Genomic DNA, 19,445 nt, shown 5'->3' with positions numbered 1-19,445 from the left:
AGTTGAGGTGACTTGCCAGGATCTCACATTTGAAGCAGAGTGCTCTTGCTCGAAATCAGTGCTCTTTGTACCATTCCACACCAGTGTACTTTTACCTAAATTCCAAGGAAGGATGACCATTTCTGTTGTTATGCAGAGAATGTTGGGGGAACACAAAAATGGCCATCTCTCTTATCAAGATCAGATTCATCTCCCAATGTGATCCAGGAGGCCTTCACTGGCTCCTTTTGCAGAGATTTGAGCTACAGAGAAGCAAGAAGAGGAAACAGGAGAGTTAATCAGGAAGGAACATTACCAGGAATTTGGTATTTGGACAAGCCAAGGAGAGTATCTGGAAATGAAGTCATCGTCCACATTATCAACCACTACAAAGAGATCAAGGAGAAGGAGGCCAAGTTAAGGACTGAGCCAGTTTCTTTAAAGTGGAGGGGAGGAAAACCAAATTTTATGTGGTTGAATGAGCAGGGCTTGGGGGGCAGGGACAGGAACTAGAAGCAAAGATAAATTTTTAAAGTTAAAGTAACATTTCTCCTTTACTGTAACCAGAAGGCATTCTATCTGTATTATCCATGTGACCTTGAGAAAGGTATGGAACTGATTATATATGACCTGTCAGTTCAGGTTAGTCTGAGTGAGCATCTTCCACTTCCCAGCTTCAGATGGAAGTGGGCCAGATTGCTGCCCTTTATTTTTGCCAACCATTTTTGCCAGTTCTGAGGCTGCTTCACAGTAAGCCTGGGAAGGAGCTACCCCTGGAAGTTTCTTCTTCCCCCAAACAGAAGCTGATTTCCCTCCAACTCTTTCTCTCTTACCCCTGCAACCAAACTCCTTAGATCTTCAACATAGCTCCTTTCCCACAGGAATTTTAACTCAGGCATGATTTCAGCTCTGTCTTTTTGCCTTTCTTGATGTTTACATGGAAGTTCTAGTCTAGTATTAGTATTTTGCAACACATTTTAGTGAAAACCAAATATGCAGAAATCTATAATGTAGGTGCCAAATAGTACATATGCACAACTTTAATATTAGGCATTTATTGTAATGAAATATTGGCATTACTGTTCAGGGATACAGCTGTTGTTATGACTTAGATCTTGTTTTGAAATTGGAAATAACATGCAGGTGAGGAGGATCTAAAATGTCTTAGACCCTCAGGATCTCTGCTAGGGTCATTTAGTCCAACTCCTTTGGTTGGTGTTGTTCAGTCATTTTCAGTTATGTCTGACTCCTTATGACTCCATTTGGGGTTTTCTTGACAGAGATACCAAAGTGGTTTGCCTTTTTCTTCTCCAGCTCATTTTATAGATGAGAAAACTGAGGCAAACTAAGATAAGCGACTTGTCCAGGGTCACACAGCTAAGACGTGTCTGAGGCAAGATTTGAATTCACAAAGATGAATCTTCCTGACTCTACTGTGCCACCTACCCTCTATCCAGTCCCCTTTAATGACAAGCAGATCCATTCTAGAACATCCACTAAAGCAGTCATCCAACCTTTACTTGAACCACTTCCATGGCAGAGATATTATTACCTAGCATGAAAACCCCTTTTCATTTTTGGGCAGTTTTAAATTGCTTTAAAAAAAGAAGGAAGTCCTTTCTTAAACTGAGCCAAAATCTATATGCCTTCTCCTCGCTAGCCTTCCCTGAAATTTGTTTTTAAAAAATAAACTTGTTTTTTAAAAAAGTCTGAACCTATTGTTTTAATTTTAATTTTTAATTATAATGTAGCATAGGATTTTTAAGGAAATTTAATTTCATGTTCTCTTGTGCTTATCTTTTCTTGAAGGCTGTAATTAAATGACCAAGCTGTTGAGAATTAAATGAGCATGCTTGCTTTCAGTTCATTGCTGAGATTGGGAAGATCAAATAGTATCTCAAATCAATATCACAAACCTTTTTGCCAGATACTTTCTAAAACCTACGGGGGGACGTACAGACATCAACAGCCTGTATTGTTGTTCAGTCTTTTCAGTCCTGTCTGACTCTTTGTGGCCTCGTTTGGGGTTTTCTTGGCAAAGATACTAGAGTGGTTTGCCATTTCCATCTCCAGCTCATTTTACAGATGAGGAAACTTTGGCAAACAGGATTAAAGTGACTTGCTCAAGGTCACGCAGCTGAAACTGGATTTGAACTCAGGTCTTCCAGACTCCAGATCCAGTGCTCTATACACTACATCACCCAGTTCCAAATAGCAGAAACCTGCATGATACATTCTGTATTAAATTTTCAAATCTTAATGAGGGAAGAGACCAATCATGCCCTATGCTTGATCTTTCTCCACGGGAAGTTACTAGGATTTGTGCCTATTAAGTACCTTTTGGACCACCCAAACTCAAGGTGCCTATGGGGTCCTCATACTTGATATGTCCATTATCCTTCCCACCAAACCCTTCTCTCTTCTGAAATTCCCTTTATTGTCAAGCTCCCCACTGGTTCTCCCAATTATCAGGGCTCGAAACCTTGGTGTCATCCCTTTCTCCTCATTCTCACTCATTCACTCTGTCCAACATCCCCTTTTCTCTACTCACATAGCCCTTGCTGTAGTTCAGGTTCTCCTTGCGTTTCTCCTGAATGAATGCCTTCTAATTAGTCTCTCCTCATTCCAATCTATCCTAAACTCAGCTGCCAAAGTGATTTTCCTAAAGCGTGGGTTTGCCCACATCACCCCCTACTCAGTAAAGTCCAATTATTACCTCCTTAAAGTCCTTAATATCTCCATTTTTAAATACAAAGTTAACCCCATTACAATGTAAGTTTCTTGAAGGTAGGAACTATTTTTAACCTTCATTTGTATCCCTAGAACTTAACACAGTGCCTGGTATGTTGTACTTAGTAAATGACCATCTTTTATCAAAATTCTCAATTAGAATGCCAACAAATTCATATTTGCTAATGAATACAATTTTAAAATGCTGGTTTTATGGAAGGAAAATTATGGCAGTAGCTTCTGATTTTACATTTACCTTGATGCCCAGGCAAGGGAAGCAATGCTCAGCGCCTAATTAACTTTCAGCCAACCAAAACATGCTCTAATGCACAGAAGTTCCATTATGTACCAGGCATATTTCCTGTGTAAGATGCTCACCTAATGAATACAGGTTGGAATCCACTTTAAAGAGTATAGATCCATTCTAAAGCTGTATGTTGGTATGACTGGTATAACAAAACTATTTCTACATCAAACAACCGCTGGACAGCTAAACACCAACTTTTCCCAAACCCTGTGCCCCAGTAAAGGAGTTGCTTGTTGTAGAATAAATGTTGGATGTATCTGCCAAAGTACTGTAAATTGCAGTTCAATTCAACCAACATTCATTATATACCTACTATACATAAAGAACTTAATTACCATGGAACTAATTTACTAATTTATTTGTAAAGTGAAAGATTTGATTTAGATCTGTTCTTAATGGAGGATCCACAGACACCCTCCCCTCCCCCCACCCCCCACTGGTCTATGGACAGATTTCAAGGAGTTAGTGAACTTGAATGGAAAAAAAACAAACTGCTTTTTTTTTTTTTTTTTTTTTACTAACCTCCAGCTGAAATTTAGGCTATTTCTCAATTAGGAATATAGGCTACAAATGCTCTGAGAAGGGATCTGTAGGCTTCACACCACCTAAAAAAGGTCTATGACCCAAAAATGAGTAAGAGCTACAGTGCCTAGGTGGTGTCTCAAGTTCTTTAAAGCCTAAACAGTTTACATAGAATTGCCTTGGTTATATGAGACCTTAGATAAAGGTTTTTTTTTTTGTTTTAAACCTTGCAGTAATACTTGACACTTTATAGTTGCAGGTAGATTTATTTCCATCCTTACTCTTTCCCAGATTTTCCCTCCACTCACACACACACACACGCAGACACACACACGAACACACACATTCACAAGATTTTTCAGCATATTATTGTACCTATGATCCTTTCCAAATTCCCTCCTCCTCCTAATTTTCCACTTTCTGCTGATAGCACGAACATTTAGGTATATTTAAGTTTTTTCCCCAATTCTCATAGTCTCCATTTTTCAACTCTTGTTTTTATAGATCATACTCTTTGTATAGAATAGCTTACAACTGAAATCATTCTGTAAAAGCTAATTTTTTGGCATTAACCAAATGCCAGTAGATTTAGTGAAGTAACATATGGTATTGGGCATATTGTAGTGTTACATTTTGGATCCATGTTTTCCTAATAAGATACAGTAGTCTCTCCTAGGTTGGATTTCTTTCCAACTTTAAAAATCAAAGAAAAAAAATGATTAATTTTTCCCTCAGGGAATTCTAACTTCTTCCAAAGAGCAATGCTTTTTGTGCTTCTCAAGCCCCAAATCCTTCATTCTGTTTTCCTTTGCCTCCTACCTGCAAAGATTACATGCTTTTTATTTGGGTGGATAAGGAAAGCTTATGCTGATCAGTGTTTTCTCAGATTGGTGTGCTGAAAAGGGTTGAGAGTTGAATTTTAGTTGCTTCTGAGTTTCAATTTTTTTCATGTGAAGTTAGACTAAGTGATTTCTAAGATCTTTTCCAACTCTTACATTCTATTATTCTGTCCTTGTTAATCACCTCTGTGTGATTTTCTATATTTCCACAATAAAGGGGGTGAGGGGGGTGGGCTGGAGAGGTAAGCAAGGGAATAAACGTAAAGAATTTTACTTTGTTTATGAGAAAATTGCCCGACATGAGCGCTAGGGGGCACCATAACCCATCTTTCCCTCATACATGCATACAAGGAAATGAACGTCTTAAGTCCGGAGAATTTTAGCAGCATACTCTTCTGTTAGAAACCAATTGGCCCCTCTAAAAGGAGTTTTATTAATGCTTTTGGTTTGGGTTTTTTTTAAGCAATAATAGCTATTTCCCATCATGCCTGTACCACTCCCACCCCTAATAAAATCCTCCTTGTCATAAAGAAAAACAGTTAAATAAAACAGAAAACCCATTGCTCCTTGGGCATTTAAATCACTTCCCTCTTTGGTAAAATAAAGGGGTTGCCACTAGATTAGACCTCTGATTATCTTTCCAACTCTAGATATATAATCCTGTCATCCAGATACTTAAACTCCTTCCCTAGGAAAAGGGGAGAGGGGAGTATGTTTGTATATATAGGCATTGTTTTCTAGGACCAAGATTAGTTCTTAAATTCAGTCCCAGTTCAGTTGCCTATTTAGAGTTGTTTTCATTTAAGTCATGGTAGTCATTTTGTATATGGTCCTCTTGGTTCTGCTTGCTTCCATTACTTTGTATCAATTCATTTAGGTCTTTTTATTGTTTCTCTGAAATCTTCATATTAATCATTTCTTTGAGCACATTATTTACGTTTACATTCTTATACCATTGTTTTGTTTGATCTTTCCTCAATAGTCACCCACTTTGTTTCCTTTTTTTTTCTGCTGAAAAGGGGCTTTGATTAATGCTTTGGCAGATGTGTGTATTTATATTCATATAGATACTAGTAGATAGGACTTTTCTTTCTGTCTTTGATGATCTTTTGGCCTATGCCAGTAGTGAGATAGCTGTGTTGTGTTGATCAGTCTTCTCAGCCATGTCTGACTCTTTTTTACCCCATTTGGAGTTTTCTTGGTAAAGCTCCTGGAGTATCTTTTTTACCAATTCATTTTATAGATGAGGAAACTGAGGAGAACAGGGCTAAATGACTTGCCCAGGATCACGTAGCTACAATATGTCTGAAGCCAGATTTGAACTCAGGAAAATGAGTCTTTCTACTTCTAAGCCCAGGGCCCTCTCCACAGAGATCCTTTTAAAATTCTATTTTCTAATTTGACCACTGATGAGCTAACCTAAATGATCTGTCTTCAACCCCTGCTAGGCATTGGCCCAAGCCATTAAGGAAGCCAAAGAGCAGCACCCTGACATGTCAGTCACAAGAGTGGTGGTGCATAAAGAGACAGGAGTCACAGAAGAAGAGGAAGAATGAAGTAAGGTAAGAGAACTTGCTGACTCCAAGGTCCTTGTCGTGGCTCTTCCTTTAGAACATGCTAGATTTAACTCCATTTTAAAAATTTAATCTTGCAGATTGCTCTGCATGGGTGATTTGCATTTACTTATGCACCATATGACTTGGTTGGTATACCTAGGTAGTCCTCAAGACAAAAGAAGGCATTTCCAGCAATTCTGTGAATGAATTTGGGTATGTTTCTAAAATGCCTTTTAAAATCTCTTCAGTATAACACCACTAACTTCACCAAAAATCCTCTTTGAAGATGAGTTTCAACACAGTTCATGTTTTATTAGATTAGAAATCTTGAAATAAAGCAAGGTAAGAGAATTTGCCAGCTCCAAGGTCATTTTCATTTCATTTCAGAAATCATGAAATCTGACACACACACACACACACACACACACACACACACACACACACACACACACACAGTTTTTCCCCAAATATAGTAAATATGTCCTAGAAATTAATCATAAGTTATTTTAGAAATAAAATACATTTGTGTAGGTATAGTTGAAAGTGTCTATGACTTAGGAATAAAGAGACCCACGTCCTAGTTCATTATAGTTGCATTATAACTACCTGTGTAGACTTTGGGCAGGTCACTTAATCTCTCTGGGCCTGGTTTTCTTCAGCCGTAAAAATCGGATTTGCAGTGAGACCATGGATATGAAGAGGGCTTTGAAAAGTGTTAAATGGTTTGAAAATATAAGGCATTAGGCTTTTGTAGGCTGGTTTCTCTGAACTGGTCACAAGTACAAAGTTCAAGTTCTGGTGACTGCTTAACACTAGTAAGACTCTGCCTTCACCTGCATGACTTCCTAAATGAACTAGCCTTGTATAATGGGGAAAAAAGGCAAGCTTCCCTAATGAATTTTAAATATTACAGAAACTGAATGTGTACAATTTTCTGCATGACTCATAACTTGCTGTTTCAATGATGATCCATCTGCTGCATGAAGTAAGATACATCTGTGAAGTATCATGTTAAAAATAAAACCACCTGTGGCAAAATTGCCTCCTGATTTATTTTTTAAATCCAGGTTTTTCAGATGTTGCATTTGCCAAAAGTAGGATACATCTAAGACAGCTATTTGTCCTTGTGGATCCCTTTCTGCCTTTCTGAATGCATCCTTTTCCTTTGACATTTTACATCGTTCTTCCATAAGCAATCCAATGAAAAGAGTACTGTATTCAATAGAAGTATCCAAAGAGATACTTCCTACTTTTCCTCACTCATGCCATCTCTCCTCCACACACACACACACACACACACACACCCTCTCAAATTTCTTTCCTTTTCCAGCTGATTTTTCCTCAAGACCTTTTTATCCCAGATGCTTCTATTGTCATTGAACTATTTCCTCTTTGGGTTTCTAGACTGCAAAAAAGAAACAACAACTCCCATTTTTTCCCCTTTACTTCAAATCAGATAAATGTAAAACAGGGTAGAACAGGAGAATTACAAAGGAGAAGTTACGAGAGGATCAGGGAAGGGCCACTTGAGGTGAGCCGTAAAGGATGATACAGATTTTAACATCCAATCAATAAGCATTTATTAAGTGCTTACTATGTGCCAGACATCCTGTTAGGCACTGGAGTAAAAAAGACAAAAATGAAATAGATTCTGCCATTAAGGAGCTTATGGTTTATAGGGGGAAATGATATGGCGTACACCTAATTATTTTCAAAGTTGTTTGTCTTTTGTTTTCAAAAGGGACCATTGACATCAAGAGTGATGTCTTGACTTCTGCATGAATTGGATTTAAGTTGCAGAGGAGGCAGAGTTGCTCAACTATAAAGAAAATACAGTGTAATTTTTGGAGAGAGACACTAGTAACTGAAGTGGGAAATGTGGGGTTCAGGGAAGGCATTCCAGGCATGGGAAAGAGGAGAGTGAGTATCTTTGTGAATGCAGGGAGGTATCATGTTGAATTTGGAAAACATTAGTCTAGTTTGAAAGTACTCTTAGCATTCCCCAGCAAGGAAAGACTTTTTGTTGTTCTTCAGGCTTGTCCAACTCTTGATGACCTGATTTGGGGTTTTATTGGTAAAGATACCAAAGTGGTTTGCCATTTCCTTCTCCAGTTCATTTGACAGGTGAGGAAACTGAGCCAAATAGGGTTAAGTAACTTGCCTAGGGTCACACAGCTAGTAAGTGTCTAAGGCAGGATTGAACTCATGATTCTAAGTCCCGTGGAAGCACTTTAGGGGAATGTATGACAATTGCTCTTCTGGGCCATTGGAACACCATTGAGGAAATTGTTATAGTCATCCATTTAGGATATAAATACGTTAAGTAGATTCCAAATGTTTTACTTAAGTGAATCAGTTTGTCTGTATTCTTTCCTCACGTGTACCCTCAGTTTTTCTAATAGTCTGTTAAGGCATCTACCTATAGGTAACACCTCTCTAACTGGGTGAGCAGCCAATCATAACTCTCCTGTGGTTACAAAGCAGCAGGTAGGCTGATATCTTGAGGAGAATATCCAGGATAGATGGATATATCAGAAACAGAAAAAATCACAATAGTGAAAAGCCTATATTCCTCTTCCTAAGCTGACACATTCTCACTTCAAGAAAGCTCTGAATTTTGGATAAGGTACCACTGAGATTGACTGTCTGTTACTTTGGCCTTTGTGCCTGGTATAGAATATTATCTTGAGAAACAATGAAGGGATAAATGAGGATTTGAAAGGAAAAAAGTCATATGGTCGTGGATCTTGAGTGGGAGGGATATTAGGGATCATTACTACAAATCTCCTCATCTTACAGATGAGAAGATCGAGGCCAGAGACTTACTGTCCAACTTGTCCAAAGTCCTCTGACTCCAAATCCGATGCTTCTCTTTCTACTTTGCCTTATAATAAATTAGTCCCTACATTCTTTTAAGTCTTTGCATCAATCTACCATAATTTATTCCAGAAAAAAAATGCATTTGGGTGATAAAATAGGACAACATTGCTATCTTACTATATCTACACTGGCTGGATAGTTAGCAGGAATTTTTAACATAGGGCCTTTGTATTTTGATAACTATTTCAATATGATGTGTTTGTCCTTTGTTGCCGTAGAAGACCATATCATCAGAGAATTAATGACATGACTTGCACTTGACTTTGTTTTGAGTGAGGGAGGGCTGTGCAGGTTACCAGCCTCACTTCTTCTCCAGAGCCATCTGAATCCAGTGACCAGATATTCATCAGGATGACTGGAGATGACCCAGGATGAGGTAACTGGAGTTAAGTGACTTGCCCAAGGTCACACAGCTAGTGAGTGTCAAGTGTCTGAGGTGAGATTTGAACTCAGGTCCTCCTGACTCCTGCACTGGTGCTCTATGCACTGAACCACCTAGCTGCCCCTTCAATATGATTAGCATAGTGCTAAAAGACAGAACCACTGTCTGTAAAACAGTGGGTCTGAACAGTGATTCTGTCTTTGGCCATGGAATGGGAGGAAAGCCAAGTAAAGACAGAACTCATGACATTAATCCCATTAGCACTATGCTTTAACCAGCTGAGCTCATCAGACACTTTCAAGTGCATCCAACTAAGTCTCACAGTAATCCATAGGAAGGGTGAATAAGTACCATAGGCAGCTTTTCCAAACCTTATGTCCCTTACCTTAGCCAATAATTTTACCCTCTTTGTTTATCTAGCTTTTTATCAAAACTATTAATAAAATGCTATTTTAGAAATAAATACTAAACCTGTGATTTCATTGATATAGGGAACTCCCAGAGGAGACAACTGTGAGTTAGCACCTTCTCTGCAATTTGCAATTTCTTAGATCACCTAGAAATGAATTGCTTTCTGTGGCTGCTAGGTGATGCAGGATAGAGTTCTGGGCTTGGAATTCAGGGAGAGTCATCTTCCTGGGTTCATATCTGGCCTCAGACACTTACTAGCTGTGTGACCCTGGGCAAATCATTTGACCTTGTTTGCTTCAGTTTCCTCATCTGTAAAATGAGCTAGAGAAAGAAATGGCAAAACCAATCCAGTATCTTTGCCAGGAAAACCCCAAATGGGGTCACAAAGAGTCACATATGACTGAAACAACTGAGCAACAACCAGTCACAGAGTTAGTATGTCTCAGATGCAGAATTTGAACTTGGGTCTTTCTGCCTTCACAGCCTAGTCACCACATTGCCTCTCAAATACCACTTTACTGAGGTTGATTTCCACTCTTCTGTCCTTCTGTGTACACTTCAATAAAAGTGTGAAGGAGTATGGATACTGCATGAATTATCTGGAATATGATTTTCTAAACAGGAGTCACTTCCTTGTTCAAACCAACATTTCAAAGGAGGGATCATATTAAAGATGCTGGAAAATGAACTCACAAGCCAAGCAGAAAATTAGCATGAGCTATCTAACCAATTTAACAGGAGTAAAGAATTATTTTGGATGAAGTAACTCTCACTAATCAGGAGATGCTCATTTACACGTGTGCTCTGATTAGCATTGCCTCCACCTTTGAGGAAAAGGGCAAATCTATTGATTTACCAAATGACTGTTTTCAGGTTACGAGCCAGGAGTTCCTCCAGCTCGCTTTTATTAGTCTCACTCTTGAAATTTGGATGATTTGGAATCTCTGCTTTCAGTACAATTTTACTCAGACCCCAAACAAAGCCTGACCCAGTATTAGAATCCAAAGTAAATGAATAAGTGGAAGGTAGTTTTGGTTTTGCATAGCTTTTTTTCCAACTCTACTCCCCCCTACCCCCTTTGCAGTTTTCCCTGTGAAAGATAATGTTAGTATTTCTACATAACTTTAGTGAAGGTTTACTGAGACTCCATCATAGTGCTTGTGCACCATAATACAGACAGGCTGCTATCTAATGCTGTTGGACAGAGCTGTAGTATTTGGGACATCAATGAGCCACTGGACATGAGCTCAAGTGGAATGATTATTGAGTATTTAAAATAGTTTTCATTTCACTTTTTCCCCTTGGGAAGAATTATAGAATATAGGGAAGAACAAGTGTTTGGTTGTACTATGCATGTTTATGTCTGAGGAACAGATGATTAGAATATTGATGGAAATTATGCAGATAGAGATTTTGGCTTATTATAATTATTTTAAAAAATCCCTTTTTTTAAAAAAAATCAAAGCAGTCCAAGAATAGTACAGACTGCCTTGTGAGATATTGAACAGGCTACATGAAATCACTTTGATATAGTAGATAGAGTGCTGGACTTGAAATCTGAATCTCACCCTCAGACACTGGACAAATCACTTTATTTCCTTGGGCCTCAGTTTCCTCATCTGTAAACTGAAACAGTTGGATTCATGACTTCTAAGGACCCTTCCAGGTCCAGATCTATGATCCTGTGGATTCCTGATGAGGTTCCCTATAATGGAGTGTTAAGTTTTATTGGTGATTGGTGATAAAGTTGATCTGAACCTACAGTTCTATGACCATTTTAAATTTATAATTAGCCTCTGAATTCTGCTGATGATTTTGAACCTAGTCTTCATAATGTTCATAGATGGAAGTTAAGCAAAGAAAAAAATATGGAAAAAGGTGAAATTTGAAATTATCAAAGGTTGCATAGCAAATTGGAGAAGTATATGGTTGGAGGAGAAAGTTGAAAATATTGGCTAAAGAAGGCTTTTGTCCATATTTTCCTTATGTTCCATTTCCTTATGCTTGAAGAAAGTTGGCTAGTTTAAAACTTTTTAAAAAATTGGCTATAGTTTTATTTTTGAAAGTTCATTTTTTAATTATGTAATCATATACATATATGAAAAGTTCGTTTCATATATGTATTTGCTTACTATATATGAAGTTTATATGTACAGACACATGTGTGTACAATCAGAGTGTGTCTGGCTAATAGAGGATGTCATAATGCTTGTGTAATTACTTAAGTACCAGGTAAAGTATGTCAAGTAAGATTTTAATAATTGTGTAGTATTTTACTACTTTATTCAAAGTGCTTTTCATATCTATAATTCTCCTCTAATGCTAAGAAGTCCAAGAAATAATCAGGATGAGTGTTTGCTCTCTCTCTTTTTTTTTTTAAATGAGGAAACTGAACCCTAGAGAGTTTAATGTCCCTCAAGTCACAGAGATTGGAACCCAAGTATTCACTTAGTACCACTTTCTTTCCTCTATCTAATGCCTTTTCCCCACAGAAAAGTGCCCATTGAGAACAGTTCACATCTCTCTGAGATGAAAGTACTTTTTCCCACTACTTTTAACCCTGGTGTATGGCCATCAATGAACAACCACTAACTGTGGTTCTCCTCTGTGGGACTTTTCAGTGGTTCTATACCAGATGCTTTTTTCTGTTATATTTATTGTTTGAAAAAAATTTTTTAAAGATTTTTTGAGTGCTTTATTTTAAAAGAAATCTTAATCTAGTTGAATTCACCAGAATACCTTCCAAGCATTATAACCAAAAGTGGATTCCCTTTGAAAGCTTTGCCACTTTGCCTAAGACTTAGAAGTAGCAGTCCCTTTAAAAAGAAAAAAGAAAAAAAGGAGACCTCCTAGCATATAAAACATGTACGGTTAGTCAATGAAAGGAATAAAAGGACCTGCCTCCCCCCCTTCCCATGGGTTTAATGGCTTTCCTTCTCAAGCAGTAGGGGAAGGGACAGAATTGGAGTGCCCTTTCAGGAGAGAGAGCCTCAAAACTTCTTTTTGAGTAGTTCCTTTAACTGTCACCAGATGTTTTCAGAACCCTGGAATTATCAGCTCTTAGAGGGAGGGGTGACCTTTGCTCAACTTATCCTCATCTTACAGGAAAGAAAACTGAGGACCAGAGAACATAAGGGACTAACACATTACATGGACAATTGGTGGTAATGCCAGGCTTCAAACACTCAGATCTCTCCATCACAGAAGTATAGATATAAAACTTGAAGGAACCTTCACAGTCATCTACTTTGTTTTACAGATGAGGAAATAGGGACCTAGAGAAATTATTATCTAAGGTAGGGATTTCTTATCATTTAAAACAATACTTAGATAATTATATTTTCATATAATTGGTTTCCATCCTTATCCTGTGTATTTTATTTTATCATTTAAAACATTATTCTGAAAAGAGACCCATACACTCTACCAGACTGCCAAAAAGGGCCTATGACAGAAAAAATTTAAGAACCCCTGGTCTAAGGTCACACAGTTCAGAAAGTGGAAGAACTAGTGTTCAAACCCAGGTCCTTGGACTGCAAATCTGATTCTTTTCACTGTAAGACACTGCAGTCTTCCCAAGGAAGATACTTCAGAGTGGTGTTCTCATTGATTCTTCATCATTCACATGGAAGGTACTCATTTTAGACAGTCATTCTTGCATGCAGGATCTAAAATGCCATTAAACTCACCTGTTTTACCTAGTGTCTCAGTATCATATATGCTTAAACCACCATTTTGAAATATTTATCCCTGGGTACAAGAGAAGGAACGCTGAGCTTGGAGTTGGGAGGTTAAAATCCTGATTCTAACTTAGCTAGCTTATGTGAACCTGATTAATCACCTAGCTTTTCTGAGTTTCAGTTTCCTTTTATGTAAATAAAAATTAATAATCCCTGCTCTACCTGCCTTACTGTATTATTTTGAGAAAAGCTCTGTAAATCATGAAGCACTTTGTCACTGTGTGCTGCATTCTTGACGTCCATGCCTGAAAGGCTTTATCACCTCACTGTGTGCCAAATTCCTTTCTCTGGCTATCTGCCATAGATTTTCACCTAACATACTGAGAAAATCAAATACAGATGTACTGTGAGAGCTTAAAAAGAAGCTGGCAACTAACTATTGATGAAGCATTTGTTCCTAATGGAGGAAATAAAGTCTGGCTGAATCAGTATGTTTGCACAGTATCCTAAAGGGGGAGATAGAGGCAAGGGAATATGTATGAGTATCACATCTAGAAATATTTGTGTGTGAAGTTGGGGGTGTTGGGTTAGGGGAGGGAATAAAACTAAGTAATGGAAACAGTGTTGTTTTTACTGGACCAGAATTCAAACTAATGCAGTATATTGCAACATCTGAGATCTCACCTTAGCACAAGAGGAGCCACATGACCATGCAGATGTTAGCGAAGTGTACAATTGTGTTAGATTGATACATACTCCATGTTAAGATTAGGAAATTAAAGTGTTTCTACAACCCCCATAGGAAGAGACTCAAGCTGTAAAAATGATAAGAGTTGATGAAAATCCTAATAGTGCTTTTACAGCAAGAAACCAAAGAAACCATTACTTAGTTTTCACTTTGGGACATATGTTGAGCAAACTGAGATTGTTTTTCCGCTTCATTGAAATAAGAAATTATGTGCTAGTCTTTAAATTTAAGTCCAGGGAGAAAAAAGCAGAAGATGAAGTCAGAAGATGTGAGTTTGAGTTGGCCACTTAACTTTAATTGTATGACCATAAGCAAGTCACTTGACCTCTCTGATATTAATTTCTTCATTTGTAAAATGAATGAATGGGTTATTATTCCAGATGATTTCTAAGATGGAATTCTAGGTTTTTAGTTTGTTGCTTCCTGTGCTGCATGCATTCCACAAAGGCAGATAACTGAGGATCTCATTTAGAGTTGCTCCACTGACGTTATCCCCTATTCTCTCATCATTAGATATTTTGTACATAAAGATGAATATATATGTACATACATGTATGAATATCTGTGAAGGTACATGTGTATATATACACACATACATGTATATTCAGCTGCATAGCTCTACATATCAATCAGTCAGCATTTATTAAGCCCTCACAATATGCTAGACATAATACTCAGGTACTGTGGATACAAATACAAAAATAAAAGTTTCTGCTTTCAAGAGTTTACATTCTAATGAGGGACATGTTCTGTGTATGTGTATGTGTATGCAATACTTGTATTTGTGTATACATATTTACACATACATCAAAAATGTAAAAAAAAAAAAGCAACAGGTAGCCTTAGATGGGAAGATATTGATGCTGGGAGAACTAGGAAAAACCCCCTCAGAAGGTGATACTTGAGCTAAAGCTTAAAGTAAACCAGATAACCAAAGTGAGAGAGGTGAGGAATTGCATTCCAGGCATGGAGATTGGGTTGTTGGTTAGTTGTTTTCCTTCATGCTCTAAGAGAACCAGTATGGAGAAAAACTATGACCAAGGCACAGACACTAGAGATGGAGAGTCACGCATGAGGAGCAGGTAGGCCAATGTGGCAGAACTGTAGAGTATGGAGAAGGGAGGAATGTGCAATAAGAATGGAGGGGTAGCAGGGAACCAGTTGTGAAAAGGTTTCATTACCAAGCAAAGGAATATATTTTTTGAGCTTGCAGGTAATAGGAAGCCACTGCAATTCAAGACGGATACTGTTGTCAGGAAAATCACTTTGCTGGTTATATAGAGAATGGACTTAGATGACTAGACTTTAGGGTAAAAAGATCAAATAGTGGGCTGTTGTATTGGAATTATCTAGGCAAGAGGTTGATAAGGGCCTCACCCAGAAGTTCTTACCTCTGCGTGGAGAAAAGGGGACTTATTCAAGAGATTTGTGACCAGGAACCAGTCAACCTCTCCTCCATTCCTAAATTCACTGACACAGTAAATTGCCATAAATTTCACCTGAAATACTTGGAGAATGAAAAGTTCTGACCAGCAAATATTCTGATTGATTACTAAATTTTTATTTAATTGTAATAGCTATTATTTATAAGTACCCAGGTGAGAAAGACTTAGAATGAAACACATTAAAACAACTAAACGTAGTTCCATCATTGTTTCAAGATTCTTTCTTAATGTCACTCATTTATATAGATATGTATGTATGTATGTACACATACATACGTGTGTGCATATAGATGTATATATACATACATGCATGTTTGTGTGTAATATATACATATACACATAAATAATGAGGAAAACATTTTACTTTGGTTTGAATTCTGGATAAACTTTTAATTTATTTTAATGTAATTTATTAAATTATTTAATTTAATTTATAGTCATAATTTTATCCTCTCCCCCATATCCCTTTTGGCCAAAGTCTTATCCATTTTACCTTCACATCATCACTCCCATATGTTCTCTTCTGTACTCACACAGACTTTCCCCTAGTTATGACCTTCATCACCTCCTTTGGACTATTGCCGTGTCCTCCTGATTGGTCTCTCTCAGTTCTAGTCTCTGTCATCTGCAGTCCATCTTCACCTACCTACAAAATTGGTATTCCTAAAGCATAGGTCTGTTACCTATTTGAGAAGCTTCCTGGCTAATTTAAAAATTCCTGTGTTGTTGGCATTTAAGCCTTTTGTATTTTAGTTCCAAACCAACTTCACATTATTCTGTTCTAGCTTCTACTATGTTCTATCTAAACTGGCCATCTTGTTGTTTTCCCTCCAGGACATGCTGTCCCCTGCCTCCATATAAGCTATTTCCCCCTGAGCCTGAAATGTTCTCCCTCCTTACCTGGGACTCCCTAACTCCCTTCAGGGTTCTCAGCTGTAGTGTGTCTTCCCACAAGAAGCCTTTTCTTATTTCCCTGTTTATTGATGACCTTCCCATTACTGTATATTTACCTGTTGTTACGTGCCTTTGCCCACCCTCAAGAGAATGTTAAGTTTCCTGAGAACAGGGACAGTTTAGTTTTTGTCTTTGTAATCTTAAGAGCCTAGTGCAGTGACTTACATAGAGTAGATGCTTAATAAATGTTTACTGGATCAATTAAATGTTTGTCTTGTATATATGTGGCATAATAGGTTTTTTAAGGTGTTAAGAGTCTGTACCCTCCTCTTAACATCTTGTTTATTGACCTGTTGGGAGCAAGCTTAGATTCCATCATGTAGTGTAGAAGAAATGCATGTGTGTCTGAGGTACCACCTCACACCTATCAGAGTGACTAACATGACAAAAAAGGAAAATGTTGAATGTTGGAAGGGATGTGGGAAAACTGGGACACTTATGCACTGTTGGTGGAGTTGTGAGCTGATCCAACCATGCTGGAGAACAATATGGAACTATACCCAAAGGGTTGTAAAACTGTGTATACCCTCTGATCCAGCAATACCACTACTAGGTCTATGTCTCAAAGGCATAGGAAAAAAAAGAAAAAAGGACCCATTTGTTTAGAAATATTTATAGCAGCTCTTTTTGTGGTAGCTAAGAATTAGAAATCACAAGGATGCTTATCAATTGGGGAATGGATAAACAAACTGTAGTATATGGCTATAATAGAATGTTATTGTGCTTTAAGAAATGGCAAGCAGGATGATTTCAGAAAGTGAACTGAAGCATAGTAAAGTGAACAGGACCAGAAGAATGTTGTACAAGTAACAGCAATATTGTTCAATGAAGAACTGTGAATGACTTAGCTATTCTTGGCAATACAGTGTGATCCAAGACAAATCCTAAAGGACTAATGATGAAGCATACTATTCACCTCTAGAGAAATAATTGATATTGATTGATTACAGACTGAAAAGCATGTTATTTTTCACTTTCTTTTTTTCCTTTATTCAAGTCTTATACAAAATGCCTAATATGAAAATGTTTTAATAAATGCACATATATTACCTATATCTGATTGCTTACCATATCAGGAAGGAGGGAGAGGGATAGAATTTGGAACTCAAAACTTTAAAAAATGTTAAAAGACAAATAAAACTTTTAAAAATCTGTTTTTTTAAGGTTGTCTGATGATGGATAACCCACTACCCTCCCCCCGTGCAAAAAAAGTTCATGTTTGTAATGGGAAGTCCTTCCAGAATAAAATTGTTTCTTTAGTTTGGGGACCTATGTTAATCCAAACTTCATTTTCTTTAATCTGAAGGCATGTGAAGAGACTTAGAACTGTATCTAGACATGTTTCCGACATTTCTAGGGCTCATTCTTTCTGATAAGGAGTAGGAAGGGCTTTAGCTCTGTTCAACAGTGTGTTTTACTAAATAGTGGAAATACAATATAATAACGTCTATAACTGATAAACACAAAGTACACCTTATATTGGTTCAGTTTTAGCCTTATCCTTTCCCCCCATTTCTTAACCCTCTCAACAAACCACCCCAAATCCTTTTTCCAGAGTTCCTCACTAGAAGAAAAATGGATTGGCTTGAGTTTTCTCCTTTGATGTCACTCATTTTACCCTGAAGTAAAGCCTAATGGCTTAATGACTTTAAGACAGTCAGGAAGTGAAAAACAAAGAATCAGTGTGTAACCAGACCCTAAATGATCAGAAGTCTGGACTCTGGACTAAAACCTAAATATTGGAGAGTTTTTCTATAATTTTTTCAAATATGAATATGAAAAACTAACTATTTCAGTTTACTTTAGGACTACCATCCTTTGAAGTTATTCAGAAAAAGAGCCATAATTACTTCTCAGGGAATCTTGGAAAGGAGCTGAAATGAAATTCTTGTTTTTGAAACTCAAGATGAGTAAAACGCCCCCTTTTCTGAAGCTCTTTCCTCCTTTAGTGACAGTATTTTATCCTTACTTTGTCCCTATCTTCCTTTTTTTCTCTTCAGATTCTTTTCTTAGTGAGAACTCAATACTTATCAACAAATGAATATTTCAGTATACACAGAGCTAAAAGGAGGATTATAGAAGAAAGCATGAATTTCCATTACACAGTTTACTTTTTAAGAGATATACATACGGGGAGGGGGTGGTGGGTGGAGGTGGTGTGGTGGCCCAAAAGTCTAGTTTTACTGCAGTTTTCAGTCACTCTCTGTCTCTCTCTTTTTCTCTCTTTCTCTCTCTGTCTCTCACATACACACAAACACACACAACAGGGACAGAATGTGAGGAAATTTCTAGTCTAATTCAGGTCAGCACCTTCTTTGCAACTTAGTTTTAGTGATTTTCCCAGAGCTTTCAGAGGTTAAGTGATTTGCCCATTGTCACATAAACATTGTATGTGTGTGTACGTATATGTATATGTGTGTATACACACATTATATATACATATATAAATACATCTGTAACAAGATGGTGACACAATTATTCTGTGTTCCCCTCTGTATTTATTTTTATTTCTGTGCATTTATAATCTACTCTCATGACCAGAATTACGTCTCTAATCCTGACCTATATCCAAACCTTCGGGTTGCTGTTCAGTTGTTTCATTTGTGTCTCACTCTTCGTGACTGTATTTGAGATCTTCTGGGCAAAGATACTGGAGTGGTTTGCATTTCCTTCTCCAGTTCATTTTCAGATGAGGAAACTGAGGCAAAAAGTGACTTGCCCAGGGTCACACAATTAGGATGTCTGAAGTCAGATTTGAACTCAGGAAGGTGTCTTCCTGACTCCAGGCCTGGCATTCCACCTACTGTATCATCTAGCTGCCCATCTGAGACTTAGTCTGATATTTACACTAGCCAGCTGGGCAAGCCTAGAGAATTAAGCTTTATTTTGTGACTTTTGCAAAAGTAAGAATATAATTTGATGACATTTTCCATTTTGATTCCCTGGTATCATCCAAAAGTAAATACATACCAAATCAAAACACAGTGTTGTTCCCCATCTACGATTCCCAGT

At 37.6% G+C, this 19,445-nt stretch overlaps 1 protein-coding gene and 1 long non-coding RNA gene across 20 annotated transcripts in view; one reads left to right on the top strand and one right to left on the bottom strand.

Moving 5' to 3' along the window:
* LOC140526793 (uncharacterized) overlaps nt 1-19,445 on the bottom strand; it is a 90,059-nt gene that overhangs the window by 41,453 nt on the left and 29,161 nt on the right. The gene's annotated exons all lie outside the window — the stretch shown is intronic.
* EPB41L2 (erythrocyte membrane protein band 4.1 like 2) overlaps nt 1-19,445 on the top strand; it is a 283,916-nt gene that overhangs the window by 261,689 nt on the left and 2,782 nt on the right. For all 19 annotated transcript variants that reach the window (XM_072643326.1, XM_072643324.1, XM_072643319.1 and 16 more), the window contains one exon: nt 5,826-5,939. In XM_072643326.1, coding sequence (XP_072499427.1) covers nt 5,826-5,933 — 108 coding nt within the window. In that variant the 3' untranslated portion in view covers nt 5,934-5,939. The remainder of the gene's footprint in view (nt 1-5,825; nt 5,940-19,445) is intronic.

The sequence above is a fragment of the Notamacropus eugenii genome, chromosome 2 (genome assembly GCF_028372415.1).
Source record: "Notamacropus eugenii isolate mMacEug1 chromosome 2, mMacEug1.pri_v2, whole genome shotgun sequence".
Lineage (NCBI taxonomy): Eukaryota > Metazoa > Chordata > Mammalia > Diprotodontia > Macropodidae > Notamacropus > Notamacropus eugenii.
Note: the sequence above shows the minus strand (reverse complement) of the source record. Positions and strands in the feature narration are given on the sequence as shown.